This window comes from Monodon monoceros, unplaced genomic scaffold (genome assembly GCF_005190385.1).
Source record: "Monodon monoceros isolate NGI ecotype Baffin Bay Population unplaced genomic scaffold, NGI_Narwhal_1 Super_Scaffold_20, whole genome shotgun sequence".
Taxonomy (NCBI): domain Eukaryota; kingdom Metazoa; phylum Chordata; class Mammalia; order Artiodactyla; family Monodontidae; genus Monodon; species Monodon monoceros.
Window position 1 is genome coordinate 44,133,474 of NW_021703777.1, and position 21,308 is coordinate 44,154,781.

The following is a 21,308-nucleotide window of genomic DNA, read 5'->3' on the forward strand; positions in this document are numbered from 1 at the left end:
TTAAAAAATGTATGAAAAAAAAAATGAGCTTAGGGCTTCCCTGGTGGCGCAGTGGTTGAGAGTCCGCCTGCCAATGCAGGGGACATGGGTTCGTGCCCCGGTCCGGGAGGATCCCACGTGCCGCGGAGCGGCTTGGCCCGTGAGCCATGGCCGCTGAGCCTGCGCGTCTGGAGCCTGTGCTCCGCGACGGGAGAGGCCACAGCAGTGAGAGGCCCGTGTACCGCAAAAAAAAAAAAAAAAAAAGAGCTTAGTCCATAAAGTTTTCCTCTTATAACATTTTCTTAAATATCGTATTCCTTTGCCTCTATTAAATGTAGCATACGATGATACCTGATTCAGCACAAATCATATACAGACTTCTATTAAAAACGTCACACACACCCAGCACTCAGTCATCTAAATATAATCTGGGGATTTCAACTGTATCACTGAGAAGCATAGAAAATAAACATCCTCTTGCTTCTCCTCAAGCCAGCATCCAGAATAATTATTCACCTCTCTCAAACACAAAAGGATTCTGTCTTACTTAACAAGTCACTGCCCCTTTCTTCTGCAAATTGCTCCCAGGTTGCAAGCATGCCAAGGCTGACGTTTTGGAATTACTAATAACCTGTGCTATTATTGTAACAATAATAGTAATAGGTAGTCACGGTCATCCAGTTATTTGGGAACCAAGTCCTCACCTTACCATCCTGAAAATTACTTTCTTTAGGTGGACTTACTGGGAGTACAAGAGGGCAGAAATGCAAGGAATGCACTGAGTTGGGGGAACCACGGATTTCCTTGGATGCATGCATGTTCTCAGATCCAAGCTCGGCCCTCCCTGACTTGGGGACTATGAGTGTGATGTAATCTTTCTAGATTTCAGCTTCCTGGTCTAGAAAACTTAAGTGGTAGGACGATATCTTGTGCACTTGGTTATTGTAAAGGTTAAACGAGGCAGTTGTGAAAGAGCCAGCAAGGGGAGTGGCAGGTAGGATCCTCTCCCTTCTCTCCACTGCATGAGTCCATGGTCTTCCTACTCCTTTTCACACCTATGTGCTGACTGTGATCATGGCAACAGACTTGGATACCAAGGCCAAGTCCTCTCCTATCAATTTTTACTTCTTCTATAATTAAATATAAAATTTCAAATTTAGTGTAGCATATACATGGGCAAGTCCACAACTTGCTAATAAACTATTGGCTAATAAAAGATAGCAGGCAATGGACCTTTATGCTTTGAAGGTCTAAGCATAAAAGCAAAGGAAGAAATTGTAAGAGAAAAATTAATAGGTTCTGATGAGTTAAAATTTTAAGTCTGTCAAATATATATTATAAAAAAAATTTAAAAGGCAAATGACAAACTGATTTTTAAAAACTGCAAATTATATTAATTAGAATTATACTCTACTATATAAAATCATTTACAAGCAATAAGAAAAGACTGGAGGCAAGATAAAGATGGTAGAGTAGGAAGATTCTGAGCTCACCTCCTCCCATGGATGCACCAAAATTACAACTACATATAGAACAACTCTCTCTAAGAACAACCTGCAGGCTAGCAGAACAGCTCTTCTACAATTAAGGATATAAAGAAAAAAACCTCATTGAGATGTGTAGGAGGTGACCCATACCCCTGGCAGGAAACTCAAAAGCCGAATGAATATCACAAACTTAGAGGACCTCCCTAAGAAGTAAGGAGTTCCAGCCCCACATTGGGCACCACAGCCCTGAGACCTGCACCAGGAAGATGAGACCCCATAACTGGATTTGAAAACCTGTGGGACTTACATTGGGGGAAGCCAGAGAGCTATAGGAAACCAAGACTCCCCTCTTAAAGGGCTTATGCACAAACTCACTCTCTCTGAGTCCCAGCACAGAGGCAGTGGTTTGAAAAGAACCTTGCCCTCTAGCTGGCCTGCAAAGGTGGCCCCAGCACACCTTCCAGCCTGTGCCCACTCCACCTCTAGCCATGCCACCAAGGTAGCAACCCCAATCCAGCTCAGGAAAGCCTTGGCCAGTGTCCACTTCAGTTCCAGGCATCATGCCAGGGAGGCCCCAGCCCTGACTGACATACCCTAAAACCCACCCCTGCCATCCTGCTCCAGCCACAACTGCCAAGGCCACCTGGCACACAAAATCTACATAGGAAGAATTCTACACAAGGCCACACCTTTAAGACCAGGAGAGATAACTGTTTCACCTAATTCACAGAAGCAAACCCAGGAAAAACAACTCCAATGAAATAAAGATAAGTAATTTACCTAAAGAATTCAAAGCAATGGTTATAAAGATGCTTATAGAAATTAGGAGAAGAATGGTAGAACACAGGGAAAACTTCAACAAAGAGATAGAAAATATAAAAAAAGAAACAATCAGAACTGAAGAATACAATAATTAAAAGGAAAAATATGCTTGAGGGAATCAAGAGCAGATTAGATGTTACAGAAGAATATATAAGCAACATGGAAGACAGATTAATGGAAATCACCCAATCGATACAGCACAAAGAAAAAAAAGAATTTTTCAAAATGAGGATAGTTTAAGGAACCTCTGAGACAACATCAAGCATACAAACATTTGCATTATCAGGATCTCAGAAGGAGGAGAGAGAAAGAAAGGGGCAGAAAACTTATTTGAAGAAATAATGGCTGTAAACTTCCCTAACATGGGGAAGGAAATAGTCCCAAAGAAGATGAACCCAAAGAGATCCACACCAAGACACATCATGATTAATAAGGCAAAAGACAGAGAGAATTTCAAAGGCAGCAAGAGGAATACTATGCATAATATTCAAGGGAAATCCCATAAGGCTATCAACTGATTTTTCAGCAGAAACTTTGCAGGCCATAAGGGAGTAGAATGATATATTTAAAGTGCTGAAAGGAAAAAAAACTTATAACCAAGAATACTCTGCCCAGTAAGGATATCATTCGGAATTGAAGGCAAGATAAAGAGCTTCCCAGACAAGCAAAAACTAAGATTTCATCACCACTAAACTGACCTTACAAGAAGTGTTAAAGGGTCTTCTTTAAGCAGAGAAGAAAAGGTCATAAATATGAAAATATATGAACAAAAAAAAAGGTCATAAATATGAAAATATATGAACAAAAAAAATCTCACTGTAAAGGAAAATATATAGTAAAGGTAATGGATCAACTATTGAAAAAGCAAGTAAAATTTGAAAAGCAAAAACTGTAAAATCAACTAAAACTACAATTAGTAGTTAAGGAATATACAAAGTAAAAAGATGTAAAACATGACATTAAAAACATAAAACATGTGGAGGGAACTAAAAATGTAGTGCTTTTAGAATGTGTTCAAACTTAAGTAACTATCAGCTTAAAACCAACAGATATATATATACACACACACATATACATATATATATCAATCAATATATATGAACCTTAATGTAACCACAAACCAAAAATCTACAATAGATACACAAAAAATAAAAAGAAAATCATCAAACTACAAGAGACTAAAAGAAGAAGAAAGGAACAAAGAAGTACCCAAAATAACCAGAAAACAATTAACTAAACAGCAACAAGTACATACTTACCAATAATCACTTTAAATGTAAATGGAATAAATGCTTCAATCAAAAGATATAGAGTGAATAGATTAAAAAAAAAAAAGACCCATTTATATGCTGCATTCAAGAGACTCACTTCAGATCTAAAAACACACATAACCTGAAAGGGAAATAATAGAAAAAGATATTCCATGCAAATGGAAATGAGAAGAAAGCTGGAGTAACACTACTCTGATCAGACAAAACAGACTTTAAAACAAAGACTATAATAAAAAAATACATGTGGTCATTACATAATAATAAAGAAAACAATCCAATTTACAATTGCATCAAAAAGAATAAAATACCTAGGAATAAATTTAACTAAGGAAGTGAATGTCCTGTACTCTAAAAACTAAAAGACATCAATGAAAAAAATTGAAAGAGAAATGGAAAGGTATGCTGTGTTCATGCTATGGAAGAATTAATATTGTTAGAATGTTCATATTACCCAAAGTAATCTACACATTCAACTCAATCTCTATCAAAATACTCACGGTATTTCTCACAGAACTGTAACAAATAGTTCTAAAATTTGTGGAACCACAAAAGACTCCAAATAGCTGAAGCCAAATTGAGTAAGAAGAACAAAGCTGGCAGTATCACATGCCCTGATTTCAAACTATACTACAAAGCTATAGTAATAAAAACAGTATGGGGCTGGCATAAAAACAGACACATAGGTCAGTGGAACAGAATAGAGAGCCCAGAAATAAGGTCACCACTTGTGGTCAATTAATCTACAACAAAGAAGGCAAGAATATACAATAGAGAAAGGATGACCTCTTCAATAAGTGATGCTGGAAAAACTGGACAGCTACATGTAAAAGAATGAAACTATACCATTTTCTTATACCATATACAAAAATAAACTCAAAATGGATTAGAGACTTAAATATAAGACCTGAAATCATAAAACTCCTAGAAGAAAACATAGGTTGTACGCTCTTTGACATGGGTCTTGGCAATATTTTTTTGTTCTGTCTCCTCAGGCAAGGGAAACAAAAGCAAAAATAAACAAATGGGGCTACATCAAACTAAAAAGCTTTTGCACAGTGAAGGAGACCTCCACAAAATGAAAAGGCAGCCCACTGAATGGGACAAAATATTTGCAAATGATATATCTGTAAGGGGTTAATATCCAAAATATAAAAAGAACACATACAACTCAATTTAAAAAAAAGTCCAATTAAAAAATGGGCAGAGGCCGTGAATATTCATTTTTCCAAAGATGACATAAAGATGGCCAACAGGACCACGAAAAGATGTTCAACATCACTAGTCACCACTAGTTATCAGGGAAATACAAATCAAAACCACAGTGAGATATCACCTCATACCTGTCAGAATGGCTATTATCAAAAAGACAAGAAATAACAAGTGTTGGCAAGGATGTAAAGAAAAGGGAACCCACATGTAATGTTGGTGGGAATGTAAATTGATATAGTCACTTGGAAAACAGTATGCAGATTTAATTTTTGAGGAAAAATTAAAAATAGAACTACCATATGATCTAGTAATTCCACTTCTGGGTATTTATCTGAAGAAAACAAAAACACTAATTCAAAAAGATATATGCACCCCAATGTTCACTGGAACATTATTTGTAATAGCCAAGATATGGAAGCAACCTAGTGTCCATCAAGAGATGAATGGATAAAGAAGATGTCACACACACACACACACACACACACACACACACACACACACACACACAAAGGAATATTACTCAGCCATAAAAAATGAAATTTTGCCATTTGCAAAAACATGGATGGACCTAGGGGATATTATGCTTAGTGAAATAAGTCTGACAGAGAAAGACAAATATTGTATGACTTCACTTATATATGGAATCTAAAAAACAAAAGAATAAACAAAACCAAAGGAAAACAGGCTCAGATACAGAGAACAAGCAGGTGGTTATCAGAGCGGAGGGGATATGTGGGGGTGAAATAGGTGAAGGGGACTAAGAGGTACAAACTTCCAGTTATAAAATAAATAACTCATGGGGACGTAATGTACAGCATGGAGACTATAGTCAGTAATATTGTAATAACTTTGTATGATAACAGATAGTAGCTAGACTCATAGTGGTGATCATTTCATGATGTATAAAAATATTGAATCACTATGCTGTGTACCTGAAACTAATATTATATTGTAAGTCAACTATAACTCAATTTAAAGAAAAAGAAAAAAAAATCCCAATGGAAAAAAATAGCAACAAGCTTATGGAATATTCAACTTTATTTACTGCAAAGAAATATTATTTAAAATAAAATTTGATAATATCTTTTAATATCAGATATGGAAAGTGTTTAAAATTCATAGTAGCTATTGTTAGTGAAGCTGCAATGGGGTGGAATTCTACACAGAGCCTTCTCTCATGATAGCACCTGGAACAACTCAGCCAGGCGGGGCCTACCCTAGGTAATCAGACCCAAAAAGAAGCTATACTATCCATGATAGTCCCACTGGGTTTATCATTAGACACAGACAACTTAAAATTGAATTTTAATGACCACAGATGTCACAGCTTCAATACTCAAAATCTTCAGATGCTTTGACATACTAATTTCACGTTTAAAAAGTTATCTGGAGAAAATGATCAGTGACACACCAAAAAGTTTCAATACAAGGAATTCCATCTCATTCTTCATAGTGAAATTGGAAATGTTTTCGTGAATATTGGAAGCTACCCAAGTGCCTAATAATAGGAAATCATGTTCTCCAAGAGTATGCTGGGGAACTATTTACAAAATAATGTTTTATAAAAAAGCAAGATATAAACTGTATACATAGTATAATTACAATTATGTAAAAACATATTTCTCTATCTATCTATCTATCTATCTATCCATCCACCATATTCACTGCCAGCCGCTCCCCACAACAAAAAAAAACCTGAGGAAGCAATAGTGATTTTCATAGCTTGGAGATTACTAGTGGATTTTTTTCTGCTTGAATACTTTTCTATTTTCCAAATTTTCACCAATAAACAAATATTCACTTTAGTCATCAGAGAGCAAAGTACTGTTTAAAATATCTAATGAATCATTTGCATATCTTAAATAAAGTAAAATTTGAAAGCTGCTTATAAAACAACTTGAAGTGAATGTCTTTATTCTATTAAAAGTTAGGAGATTGCTTCTAAACATCTAGACGTTTCATTAAAACAAGAGCTTGTTTTTGTCACTACTGAGAAACACTAACTGTCGTTTCTTAAACACTTGCAATTATACCAACTCTCAGATGAGGCCACAAAAATTAATTATAATAACTTGTCAATCACCAAAGTTTTCTCAACTGTAAAATGAGACGGCTGTATTAACTAATCTCTTCGGTACCTTCAAGCTCTCTAATGATGTGAATCTATTATCTGACTCAAGAGACATAAAATTAAGCAAGGGATTCTCCCTTCACAATAAGCTTGAGAATTATGGGAATAACAAAGAACATTCGTCAGGGAGACTCCACTCTAGATGTCAAAGCCACAGAAGCCCAGACAGTGATCCAAAGTGCACAGAATGATGGAAAGGAAGTATTCTCACCTCTCTCTTAGAGAAAAGTCACATGAGTCCCCTTCATTTTCATCTCCTACTCTTACCCCTAAATCAGTGACACCTCTCTCAGCAGAGGGAGACCAGAGATCAAGGGGTTTGGTACATGCTGATAGATAGATAGATAGATAGATAGATGACAGGTAGATATTTTTTAATTTCACAGTGTTTTCTATACTCATTTACAAAAGCTGTATTTTTTATGAGCACTGTAACAAGCAAAGAAAGCTCTGTAAAATCAAGAAATAATACATACACGAAACAACGCTCCCACAAGACCTGTGTTGTAGCTGTGCCATCTTAATACCATTAATACCTTTTGAAAACCTGTGATTTTGACACTGGCCAAAAGCACATTCTGCAGACCATATCTTATATATATTCTTCTGCATAGCCAAATAACGAGTCGGCTTGGCTGTTGACATAAGTCCAAAGGAAAGATAAGCTCATAAAGTATTTGCCTGGCTTAATGACAGAACAAAAAAATAATTTTTCTTCCTATAATTTGTTCCTGTTATGATGTTATAGATCCAGAATACTAAAAACCTGGGGATGTTCCATGCATATTGTAATTACATCCTCTACTTTGAAGAGAACAAGGCTGCAGAATTCAGTATTCTGTTCTTGTCTCACATGCATAAATTAATTCTCCTTTCAGCCTCACAGACAGGCAAAGCAAGCAGACCTCTCCCTCCACACTCCTGTATTCGATCGGATGCGGGCACTAGGGCATTACCACCTGCCACTTTCTTTTTCAGTGAATCTCCAAGAACCATCTTCTAAGACATGACATTATCTGGTGCTGAGATTAAGTTAGTAAAGAGGAAAAGAAAGGGGTTAAAGGTCCTTTCTCCTCCCTTTCACAGGCTAATTTGTGGGGAAAAGAACAGGGAAAACGCATTCCAACACTCTTTAGGAAAACGTATTTCAGGCTTGTCTCCCTAACTGGTTGGCAAGGCTGGGCAGAGATCCAAAAGCTAATTTGAAAGGATAGCTTTGGGAGGTCATGGATGAAATAGGCACCCAAATGCTGGCTGTAATAAGCCCACGCAAAACTTAAATAACCTGGTCAGCCAAAAGGCTCAGGTGTTTTCCTCACTCCAGAGAAGATGTGGGGACTTGACTTGCTGGAACGTCAGCTGTACAAGGTGCTGCCCACAATGCCAGCAAAAGAGGTCCCCTCATGAGGCGAGGCTCTTTCATTAAAGGTGGCCTCTCCATGCCGTCCTGAGCTCAACCCACCTTTGACTTTGCTTCTCTTCAACTCTATTCTCTGGGGACAGCATCACTTTAACAGATGCCCCTCCCACCACACTTGCTCTATCCTAAAGCCTCTTCTAAATCTCTCTTTTAGGGGAAAGCTTCCACTTCACCATTCCAAAGCTCTTAAAGCACCAGACTATTTCATAACTACCGGGACAGAGTCTCCATAACTTGTCCTATGGGATGCAAGCCAGAGGCTAAGGAGAGAGGATTACCGCTGTTCGGCGGGAGAGGAAGGTGCTCTGGAAACTGCTTCCCAAGCAAGCCAAGGGCGCAAAATAGAAAAGGCTCCAAGATTCAGGAAAAAACCTAGTGATGCAAGGGACAAGGGGAGATTCAGACCCAACCCAGACAAGCATTTAACCCACTCAAGGAAATGAATAATATTAAGAAAAATTTGGCAAGAATCTAAAAAGGTGAAGAAAGAGAGGAAAGAAGAACAGGAAGACAAGAAACATGATCCTTTTCACTTTATTAAGACTAAAATTCGAGGATTTTGTCTCAACTTAAAAAAAAAATCATTCTTCTGTTTCTATTTGAAGAAGTAGACCACTAGAGAGTTTTTTTCCCTTCAAACTACAATTCCTGGGCTTCCCTGGTGGCGCAGTGGTTGGGGGTCCGCCTGCCGATGCAGGGGACGCGGGTTCGTGCCCCGGTCCGGGAGGATCCCACATGCCGTGAAGCGGCTGGGCCCGTGAGCCATGGCCGCTGAGCCTGCGCGTCCGGAGCCTGTGCTCCGCAACAGGAGAGGCCACAGCAGTGAGAGGTCCGCGTACCGCAAAAAAAAAGAAAAAAAAAAGTAAAAAAAACCCCTACAATTCCTGAAATGCAGCCATTTTCTCAGTTACATCAAGTACCAGAAATATAATTATACACTCTCAGGGGAGTACATTCTGAAAGTTGCATATGGGAAAACAAGGCATGGGCATGATCTTACCCAGTTTAGAGCTTCCCATGGACTATGTCAGAGCCGAAGGGGTGAATTGCAAGGGAGGCAGGGAGAAGAAGGACTTTCTAAACTCTTCCAGAAAAAGTAGGAGACCAAGCGGATTTCTAATTAACCCATCAGCAGATCTGTGGTCCCTGAACTGCCCGCCACACAGGTTAGTTGGTCTAAGACCAACATGCCCTTGGGACAAGGACATGGATAAGCTGGAGAAGGGATTTACTCATTGTTTGAGTCGTGATGTTTATTGAGCACCTACTCTGGGAAAAGTTCACCAGGTTAGGTGGGAGGCAAGGAGGCTCACTATGAAGGTAGACAAAATATTGTCAATGTTCTCAGAAATCTTAATTCAACATAAGAAGATTGCACGTGTGCATGAACATAACACAAGCAAGCAAATGACAAGTGTAATTAGAGCGGCCACGCAAAGAGTCATTGAACTCTGACGTCTCATGTCCCTGGAACCACCTCTTATTTGAGATGTCTGTTGTTCCCCCAGATCCTGGCCTCATTTTGGATCCTAGGGCTCTTTCACTTGAAAGATTCAGTTTGAGGTTTTTGACCGTGAACCACACACCTGTTCCAACCATTATGAACTGGCATTGATTCCGTCACCAATCTGCCCTTCAGCACTTTACAAGGGATCCTCTTGTGTGGCGTGTGAAGTTTCCACCACCCTACATAATGCGGACTGAATCAAGCAGCACGAGGTGATACATGGTATGCAGGCACAGATCCTGCTTGGGTATCGCTCAGCAATACATTGTGCAGGAGTGAAAGAGTGACTTCCTCGGGTAATGTGGAGACAGTGGCTTAAGTGAGGTGATCCTGTCCCACGGGGAAAGCGCACTGTACTCACGGAGTTTTAGGTACACACACTGAATAGCAGCCTAGAGTAGGTATATCAAATCCGGCTAACCTATGCTCTCTCCTGAATGGGTAGAGACACTAACTTGGGGACAGTTTTGTATCAGGTGGAAGATGAAGATTAAAGCAAAGAGCCTCTTTCTAACACATTCAACTTCACCTGCTGCCTCGGGGGAGCATGTAGGCATGAGTGGAGATGAATTGTAGCCATCCCATTTTCATACTTTCTACTATAAACCTTGCAAATAGTCCTTTTAAATCAGTATTTAATATCTCTAAATTAATCCTACAGGATCTGGAATGAGAAAGTATAATAAAAGAACTTCAGGGTTGATTTCTAGTACTGTGGTTCTAAGTGGGGGGGAGGTGAGCATTTTCATTTTGCCCCCTAGGGGAAATGTGGCCATGCCTACAGACATTTCTGGTTGTCAGGACTTCAGAGGATACAAACTGGTGGGTAGAGGCTAGAGATGCTGCTGATCATTCTATAATGCAGAGGATGGTCCCCACGACAAAGCCTAAAGTGTTAATAGTGCTGAAGTTTAGAAACTCCACCCTGAACGAGGAACAAAAGACCAGGGCTCTAGGCCAGGTTACACCACTTATTGGTACTATATGGGGCAAGTAACTTATAGTCTTTGCAATTCTACTTTTCCATCTTTAACACAGGAGTAATAACATCTGCTCTACTCACCTACTCAGGGTTGTTTATAAAATCAAGTGAAAAAATGTATGTGGTACACAAAGGCAAGGTGGCCCTTTTATTATTCAGCATTACAACTTCTTCATCATCAACATTCTCAGACTATTCTTTATACAGACACGAATTCAACTGACAAATATTTACGTGGGACAGTAAATAGGGCAGTTTTAATCTTATTCAAGAAACCTAAATGCCCACGGAAAGTCAAATAAGCTTGAGGTCCTCCACCGTCCAAACAAAGGGGAAAAAAAAATCCTCTCTTGTCAGCTTTACCTTGTCAATGATCTACAGACACTGAATCAACCATGGGTCAGAAAATACTTACCGTGTGAATTTTCTTTTCATGATGGCAAGATCCAGGAGTCCTCAGCACACACTCGGGGCAGCACTGGTTGGCGGGTATTTGAAGCACCTCCCCCTGAGCATTTAAAAACAGCTCAGTGTAAAGTAGCAGCAACAAGCAGTCACATCAGATTCACTAACTCTCATGAGTTTCCGTGGGTGACAACAATAAACAGGATAAACAGAACACACTAACGAAAAGGATTCTCTCTGTCAAGATGAGCTTCTCTCAAAGATAAAATGAACCCCCTTGTGACAGTAATTTCCTTGGAAACAGTCTACATCTTTTCACGTGTAATGAAGTGACGAATTTTATTCACTAGAAATGCTCCATCTGAGTGTCACACCAGAAAAGCAGTAGGGGTGAGATAAGAGCTCTATTTCCCTAAAACAGAGAAGAGAGGACTTGGGCGGGCAGGGCCACAGAGCTGGCAGGTCTTCTAACAGCCTATAGACGCCTGATGGAGCCAGCGGGGGCGGGGTGGGGGGCGCGGAGAGCTAAAGTTCTAATGTTCACTTTGACCTGGGACACAGAGTAGCAAAGCACAAGGGGCAGGTGAGAGAAGGACAGAGCGGGGAGAGGAAACAGCATGGCTGTAGAGGGTGCACATGTACTGTGGGGAGCTGGATAGAATTCCTGGGCTCCAATAAAGATCTACATTGTTTATCAGGGTTTCTATAATTGCAATTATGTTTCCTATCAATACCTGACACTATCAAGGGAATGGGCCTCCACGTGATGCCTTAGGATTTATTGGGAAGTTGTCACATGTTAACTAACCATCTATTTGCCACTGTGAAGGATCTGTTTATCCAAGATTATTAAAACTATGGCACACACATGTGTCTTTGGGGCCCAATCCTTCTATTAGACCCTCTGACTCAACCTGCTCTTCCACTTAGCATTTCCTCAAGTCCAGAGATGTGGCAGAATGGGTAATTAGTAATTTTGATCAAAAATGGTAGGAGATCCTGAATTAACCAGGAAATCATGACTTGTCCACAGAATAAAAGCCTACAAAGAATTCAGCTGGTAGACTCAAAAAATTATGTAAGTCATAATGTTTCTTTGTTATTTGGGGCTGCTTCCATTGAAAAGAATTGTACCTACAAGAGAATGTTAATTGTACAGAACTACATCCTCAAGAGTGGGTGGGAAATGGGGCTACTATTTCACAACTGTTAATCCACTAAACAGATAAATACATCCGTAACAGTGATCACCAAATTCTTATTTGCTCAATAAAGGATAAAACTTATATGATATGGGATTTTATAAAATTGTACATATGGTGCAACATTAATGACTATTCACAAAAGTGCCCTCTGAACCCCAAGTAGAACCTACACTTGTCTAACTTCCACTAAGAGAGTAAATATAGAAAATACATTAACCTAATTACCACTAAGCATCCAGATAGAAAATGAGATAATCCAAGTGTTGTTTGTATTCTAATATGGAAGCAGGGAGCGAGGGAGAAGGGCAGGCCAAATTGAGGACTTCAAGAGATATTTTGTGCCCCCAAATTAGTTGTCGTTGATTCATATAAAAACTGGTCTTCAGATTTGGCCCTCAAAACTCATTTTATAGATATGATATTCTTTATTTGTGAGTGGATGTTCCCTATCTTGCATCTACCTATTGTACTTCTGTTGGAACATGATTTGGGGCTACAGGAGGAGCAAAGAATTCTGCATGTGGCACTTGGAGAAAGAAAGACAGGGAGTTCTTGCTACCTAACCATGTAACCTTGAATAGCCTTGTGAGCTGTGGGCTGCAGGGAACACATAAGCCTATTTCCCTGCAGGCTTTGCACTGGGAGCATTAGGAAGTGGCCACTTGGGCAAGAGACATCAACGAAGATTGCTTGCCTAGGATCTAAAGGAACCAACTAACAATAACGATGATGATCATGTGGTAATTACAGCTAAAACTGAGTACTTAGAATAGCCAGGTACTCTTCTAAGCGTGTGTGTGTGTGCATGTATACATACACATAGATATATGTCGTGTATATATATATAATCTCTCACAACAGCTTGATTAGGTAAACACTATTCCTATCTACATTGAAGTTTGCGGCCAAAACCCCACAATGTAATACAGTGCCCCTTTGCATGGCATTGTCCTCTTTGTATATATGTTATTCAGAGATCCTGAATATTGGTTCTGACAGGGCCGGGTTAGACAGTCGATGTTCTAAATGCCTCTGTTCTCTTTCTCTCAGTCGTTCTCTGTCTGTCTCTCTCTCTGACCTTATTTATCTAACCCTATAGCTAGCTATTCTATATGGATATAGGATATGAATACAGAATCTATTATATATGGTTAATAGAATGAATAGATAGATGATAGGTAGATACAAATATCTAGCAGAACTACCATTGACACTTGGTTATTTCCAGTCAATCCATGAGCAAAACATACATTGTAAAAGGGCTTTTAAAAATTTTTTTTAAATGATAGGAACCCAAGTTACTATTAATAACAGTAATAATTTAGTTTAGGATACAATGGTGATTCGTTAACTTGTGCCATGAGCTAATATAAGTGTACCCAGCAGATGCGAATAACAACACATGTTCCTGAGATACACAAGGAAAGACATGGTGGAGTAGAAATCACACTGGCTCATGAGCCAGAGACTAAGGTTCTTGTTATGGCTGTGCCACTGTCTAGCTCTGTATCTTTTTGTTTTGTTTTTTTTTTGGCTGCATTGGGTCTTCGTCGCTGCACGTGGGCCCTCCCCAGTTGCGGCGAGTGGGGGCCACTCCTTGCCGCGGTGCGCAGGCCTCTCACCGCGGTGACCTCCCCCGTTGCGGAGCATGGGCTCCAGGCGCGCAGGCTCCAGCAGCTGTGGCGCACGGGCTCAGCTGCTCTGCGGCATGTGGGATCCCCCTGGACCGGGGCTCGAACCCATGTCCCCTGCATTGGCAGGCGGACTCCCAAGCACTGCACCACTAGGGAAGCCCCCCAGCTCTGTATCTTTGAGCAAGTGACTAAACAACTAAAAGTCTGTTTCTTTGTCTATAAAATGAGAAAGCCTGACTAAATCCATTTTAAAGGCCTCTTCCAGTTCTATCATTCTGTCGCTCTGTCTCCCCCATCCCCCATATCTTCAACTTCTCTCTCTCTTCCAGGTCAGCCCCCTTTCCCTCTCAAGGTGATCGTGTCTCTTTCATAGCAATATCAAAAGCCAAAACAAAACCTTCTCCCTTCCCCTGTTTGGTTATTCTAAAAATATTGACTAAGCAGACAAATAAACAAGCATTTTTGCAGTCTGGTCACGGGCGGTAAAAAGGGCAAGCACAAAGCACACAACAACACCCAAGAGGCTCGATGGCTGGGGACGGGAGGTTCAAAGACACTTCACGGATGTGGTGCTGTCTGCCTAACATCCCATTTCTTTCTTCCATTCTCAGTGAGGCTCCCTGAAGGAGTAGCCTATATACTTGGCCTTCCTTTGCCCACTTCCCATTCACTCCTCGAGCCTCTGCATACAGTCCCATCACTTCAATGACACCAACTTCAGTGTGGCCGCCAGTGGCCTACATGTTGCCAAATTCAATGGATCATATTAAATTCTTCTCCCACTTACTTCCTTACCTGGGATCAACACTGTTGATACAAACTCCTTCTGGAAACTCCCTCCTCTCCTGGCTACCACAACACTGCTCTCTTCTCTGATCATTTCTTACTCCTTATCTCTCTGACCATGTCTCCTTAATCTTCCTAAGTTCCCATTTTTTTATGTTCACCTCCCCTTAAATGACGGTGCTCCCCAAATTCCACCCTTGGTCTTGTGTTCTTTTCTCACACAATCTCTTTGGATGAGCTCATTAATTCAAAAGGTTTACACTACTGTCTCCCTGCTAATGATACCCACATTATATCTCCAACTCTGTCTTCTCCTCTGAGCTTTAGACTCAGACATCCAGCTGCCTTTTGGACATATCCACCTGGCTCTTCCACGAACACTTCAAACTCAATGTGCCCCAAACTGAAATCATTGTTCTTCTCACAGATAAGATGCTTTTCCTCATTCTCATATATTCTCAATATCAGTTCATAGCTCAGCTAGCCAATTAGTCATCAAGCCATAAATATGTGAGTCACCTTTCCTTTTCCTTTCTCTCACCCTCCTACCTTCATTCAGTTCTGCTGATTTATCCCCTAAGTACTTATTGAGGCTGCCCTTCCTCTTGATCCCTACATGACCAGTGCCCCGATTCAGGTACTCATCCTCTCATCTGGACTATTTCTACAGCCTCTGAACTGATCTCCTCATCTCCAATATTACACATTACCTTTGAAAAACCAGAAAGATCTTTCAAAAAGAAAAGCTGGCCATTCTACCCACATGCCTTCATTAGTATTCTATCACCTTAAACATAAAATTCCAAGCTCCACAGTACAGCATACAAGGCTCTCCATAACCTTGAACTTACCAATTCTCTAGCTTCATCTCTCATGTATTCATTCATTCAGTCACAAGATACTTATTGAGTGCCTACCATGTATCAGGTGCAATTGTAGGTGCTGAGGATACACGGTGAATAAAAGAGATAGTAAACAAGAACTATCAGTAAAATACAGAGTATGTCAGACAGTAGTTAGTGCCAAGAAGAAAAATAAAGCATGGAAAATGAATAGGAAATGTGTGGTAAGGGGCGGAGAATTGCAATTTCAGAAGAATGGCATTCGAGAAAGACTTAAAGGAAGTAAAGGGTCAAAATAGATAGATTAGATAGATAATAGATAGATAGATAGATAGATAGACAGATAATTTCAATGGGAACAGCAGGGTGCAAAGGCCCTAATGGCAGAAGTATGCCTGGCACAAATCCAGGGAATAGCAAGCAGGCTTGGTGTCTGAAGCAGAGGGAGCGGGGAGGCTAGTCAATTAATCAGAGGGTACAGCAGTACTTCATAGGACATTGCGAGGAGTTACTCAAAGTGAGAAGAGAAGCCATCAAAAGCTATTGGAGGGGTTTAAGGAGAGAAGCAACATGATGACTTAAATTTTAATAGGATCACCCTGGCTGCTATATCAAGATTACAGTGAAAAAGGCAAGGACAGAAAGAGTGAAACAAGTTAAGAGGCTACAGGGAGAATGCAGGCAAAAAAAAAAAAAAAAAAAGATAATAGGGCTTCCCTGGTGGTGCAGTGGTTGAGAGTCTGCCTGCCGATGCAGGGGACACGGGTTCGTGCCCCGGTCCGGGAAGATCCCACATGCCGCAGAGCAGCTGTGCCTGTGAGCCATGGCCACTGAGCCTGCGCGTCCGGAGCCTGTGCTCCACAAGGGGAGAGGCCGCAACAGTGAGAGGCCCGCGTACCGCAAAAAAAAAAAAAAAAAAAAAAAAGATAATAGGCTGAACCAGAGTAAAAGCAGAGAAGTTGCATCTGCAGTGTATTGTTTCATGAAGGAAAAGCTGGAGGATTTGCTAATGTACTGGATGTGGGATGTGGGAGAAAGTGGGGAGGATGATACTAAGTTTACTGGCCTGAGCGACTGGGAGAAGGGAGTTTTCATTTACTGAGAAAAATCAGAAGAACAAATTAGGAATGGACAAAATCACACTTGGTATAGAACAAGGGTCAGAAACTTTTTCTATAAAGGGCCAGATGGTAAATATTTTAGCCTTTGGGGGCCACATATGGTCTACATCACAACTACACAACTCTGTCATTATACCACAAAAGCAGCTGTAGACAATAAATAAATGAGTGTGCCTGTGTTTCAATAAAACTTTATTTACGGATACTGAAACTTGATTTCATACAATTTTCACATCATGAAATACTGTTCTCTGTTGGTTTTTTCCAGCTACTGAAAAATGTAAAAACCATTCTTTGTTCACAAGTGATGCGAAAACAGGCAGAGGCCACATTTAGTCTGCTGACCCCTGGCATAGAACACATTTAGCTTTCAGCAATACCGCCTATGTCTTCTAACATTTAATTCAGTGCTTCTTCCATGATGCCATAATTATTCACGTGGAGTGGAGGAGGGCATGTCTTCATGGTCCTTACAAAGCCAGCCCAGATTTACTCAGCAAGCAAAACAGAGATCTTTTAGGAGTGGTTACTCCAGAAATAGCCTCACGACATACAGCGAAATAGTATCAAATTTACCAACATTTGACGTACATGCAGCTTCTCAGAAATATACCCATGCAGAAATTGAGAAATACCCTTAAAGGTATACAGAACCTTCACTCCCGTGTTAGAAACAAACAGAAACTTCTTAGCATTAGACGGCATAAAGACTCAAGATTATTTATTATGGGGTGGGGAGAGATAAAACTAGAAAAATAAACTGTGCTTGTGAAATTGACAGAAAGCTTTTTAAAGAAAGTAATTGGTCTTCTCCAGGGGGTTTCAAATGTTCAAATTTGAAGCTTAAGCCTTTTTTTGTAAGTAGGTTCACTTTAAAAAGAAAAGAGTCAGCACGTGGAAAAACAAAATTCTAACAGAATAGATGTGTAGTCAAAAAAATGAAAAAGTTTAACAAAGGAAAAGGAAGAACTATCCCTCACACGTTTGGTTAAATACCAGCAGATTTCTTGAGTCAAAGCCTATCCTATGATCCTAGGTAGCCCAACAGCAGCATGATGATACAATCAGGTGCACAACAAATAATGTCTTTAGAAAATCATCTTTGAGAAGTCAATTCTGACTTTCAGGGAGTTCAATGGCTTGTAAAATGTTGTGGTTAGTATCAGTAGCTGTGGCATCTGTCAGACCCAGGGAAGATCTCTGGGCAACAGTTTATTAACTGCATAATCCTATTAAGTTGCCTAAAATCTCCAGGCTTCACTTTCCTCATCTGTAAAGTGGGGATACAGATACCTACCCCACATAATATTAAATGGGATAACACTATAAAACCTTTAAGTTTTGGGCTTCCCTGGTGGCACAGTGGTTGAGAATCTGCCTGCTAATGCAGGGGACACAGGTTCGAGCCCTGGTCTGGGAGGATCCCACATGCCACGGAGCAACTAGGCCCGTGAGCCACAACTACTGAGCCTGAACGTCTGGAGCTTGTGCTCCGCAGCAAGAGAGGCCACGATAGTGAGAGGCCCACGCACCGCGATGAAGAGTGGCCCCCGCTTGCCACAACTAGAGAAAGCCCTCGCACAGAAACGAAGACCCAACACAGCAAAAATAAATCAATTACTTAATAAACTCCTATCCCCAAAATCTTCTTTAAAAAAATTTTTAAAAAAACCTTTAAGTTTTAACCTTGAGTGCCCCTGGTCCAGAGTAAATGCCCAATAAACAGGAATTAAGATATTCTTAGATACAATATGTTAAAATTCTCTCCTATATTTCCTAAACCTTGCAATTAGAGATTGGGATAAATGTCAAAACCAGATGACCGAAAAAATGCAAACACCCTACCATTCCCTGACTTTACATTTAGAAAACAGTTAGGATACCATACCTTCTCAAAGGCACACTGAGGGTTTCTGCAAACAGCAGGTTTGCACATAATGATATCACCATGGCAACGGCAGTTCTGGCATGAATCAGGCTTCCAAACGGTGGCATCCTGCAAAGAAGCATAAGCTCTGAGTTAAAAACTGATCAGTCAAGGTACGAGCACAAAAACTTGGTACCATCAACAGCCCTACACCCTGAACAATTAAAAGGCAAAGGAAAGTCACGGACACACACGGTGCTTGCTGGGCATTGATTAAACCCGGAGAGGCAATAAAAGCAGTCTAATCCATTTCACCACAGTCAAACCACGTAGCCAAAGACAAGGGCATGCAACAGGGAGCTGTCAATACCCAGAGAAAAACAATCGATTGGACTGAAACCTCAGGAGGACAAGCTGCTCTCAGACTTGAGGTTTCTCTTTGCTGTTAACTAGCAGACACCATTGGAGCATGTTCACAGGAAAATGACACTTAGACGAGCACTAACCAGCATCCTAAGAGCAGCTTGTGCCACTAGATACTATCAGCACCTCACACTTCACTTCCCAGTTCTTTGCTACTACATCCACCAATGCTCATCTATTCCATGGCTCACCTTTACCTCTGATGAGATAAAGTACAGACCCCATCATCTGGCGCTCGCCTCTCTCCCTGGCCTCGGGAAATCTCACAGTTCTGAGACTTTCATCCACTCTAGTTGGTCAAGCCATTGGACAGCCCCAGCCTCCCTTATCTGGCCTCACAGCTTACCCTCTACCTGGATCCCTGCTCCTCCGTGACTCCCCGAAAGAGAGCTTACAAAGCAATACACTTCTTTCAAGCCTCAACCTCAAGAACAAATCACTTCCTAACCCTTAATCCTGCACACTGAACCCTCCACTCAGGTGCGGCTCCTCATGGCTGCTCAGTGACCCCACTGTGTCCTGCATACACTGCCACGCTTCATTGCACTCATCTACATTCCTGTTATCCTGGCTGGACCAGACTGTGAGCGCCCAAAGCAGGCACCGTCCCGGGCCCAGCACACTGTAGGTCCTCTAAACCAAGAGCTCACAGTTCACAAGTCGCTTAGTGAAGGCTTTGTCCTCCTTTCTATACTTCCTCATCCTCTGGTCCTCAAACAATTGAAGTGCTACTCAAATACTTTGGGGAGGAGTAAGGGAAGTTTCTAAACTCTTGATAGAGTCATCACAATATTAGCACTCAACCTGAACTGGGATGAGCTAGGAAAACGATGGATGCTAGCAATGGATGCTTTCACACAAAGGCAGACAACAAATGTGACGGTTAATTTCAAGTGTCAACTTGGCTAGGCTATGGTGCCCAGCTGTTTGGTCCAGATTTACATAGATTGTGCACAACACTCTCAAGGAAAAATGAAGTCATCCTTTTGTGTTGAGAAATGGTAAATGTATAAGCTTTTAGAGAATGTGCTTAAAACTCAAAGTCATTTAAGAAATATAGGGGAGGGGAAGATGGTGGAAGGGGAAGATGGCGGAAGAGTAAGACGCGGAGATCACCTTCCTCCCCACAGATACACCAGAAATACATCTACATGTGGAACAACTCCTACAGAACACCTACTGAAGGCTGGCAGAAGACCTCAGACCTCCCAAAAGGCAAGAAAGTCCCCACGTACCTGGGTAGGGCAAAAGAAAAAAGAATAAACAGAGACAAAAGGATAGGGACAGGACCTGCACCAGTGGGAGGGAGCTGTGAAGGAGGAAAGGTTTCCACACACTAGAAGCCCCTTCCAAGGCAAAGACTGCGGGTGGTGGAGGGCGGCAGCATCGGAGCCACGGAGGAGAGCACAACAACAGGGGTGCGGAGGGCAAAGTGGGGAGATACCCGCACAGAGGATCAGTGCCGACCGGCATTCACCAGCCCGAGAGGCTTGTCTGCTCACCCGCCGGGGCGAGCGGGGCTGGGAGCTGAGGCTCGGGCTTCGGTCGGAGCGCAAGGAGAGGACCGGGGTTGGCGGCGTGAACACAGCCTGCAGGGGGTTAGTGCACCGCGGCTAGCCGGGAGGGAGTCCCGGAAAAGGTCTATAGCTGCCGAAGAGGCAAGAGACTTTTTCTTCCCTCTTTGTTTCCTGGTGCGCGAGGAGAGGGGATTAAGAGCGCTGCTTAAAGGAGCTCCAGAGACAGGCGTGAGCCGCGGCTATAAGCACGGACCCCACTGAGGGGCATGAGACGCTAAGGCTGCTGCTGCCGCCACCAAGAAGCCTGTGTGCGAGCACAGGTCACTCTCCACACCCCCCTTCCGGGAGCCTGTGCAGCCCGCCACTGCCAGGGTCCCGGGATCCAGGGACAACTTCCCCAGGAGAACGCACGGTGCCCCTCAGGCTGCTGCAACGTCACGCCGGCCTCTGCCGCTGCAGGCTCGCCCTGCACTCTGTACCCCTCCCTCCCCCCGGCTTGAGTGAGGCAGAGCCCCCAAGCAGCTTTTCCTTTAACCTCGACCTGTGTGAGGGAAGAAAAGATGCCCTCAGGGGACCTACACAGAGAGGCGAGGCCAAATCCAAAGCTGAACCCCTGGGAGCTGTGAGAACAAAGAAGAGAAAGGGAAATCTCTCCCAGCATCCTCAGGAACAGTGGATTAAATCTCCACAATCAAATTGA

General features: G+C 41.7%; 1 protein-coding gene across 1 annotated transcript in view; it reads right to left on the bottom strand.

Moving 5' to 3' along the window:
• The window catches only part of FRAS1 (Fraser extracellular matrix complex subunit 1), a 463,438-nt gene that overhangs the window by 266,495 nt on the left and 175,635 nt on the right, over positions 1–21,308 (bottom strand). Inside the window, exons 3-4 of the mRNA XM_029235334.1 lie at positions 18,690–18,797; positions 11,224–11,316 (exon numbers count right to left, since the gene is read on the bottom strand). Coding sequence (XP_029091167.1) covers positions 11,224–11,316; positions 18,690–18,797 — 201 coding nt within the window. The remainder of the gene's footprint in view (positions 1–11,223; positions 11,317–18,689; positions 18,798–21,308) is intronic.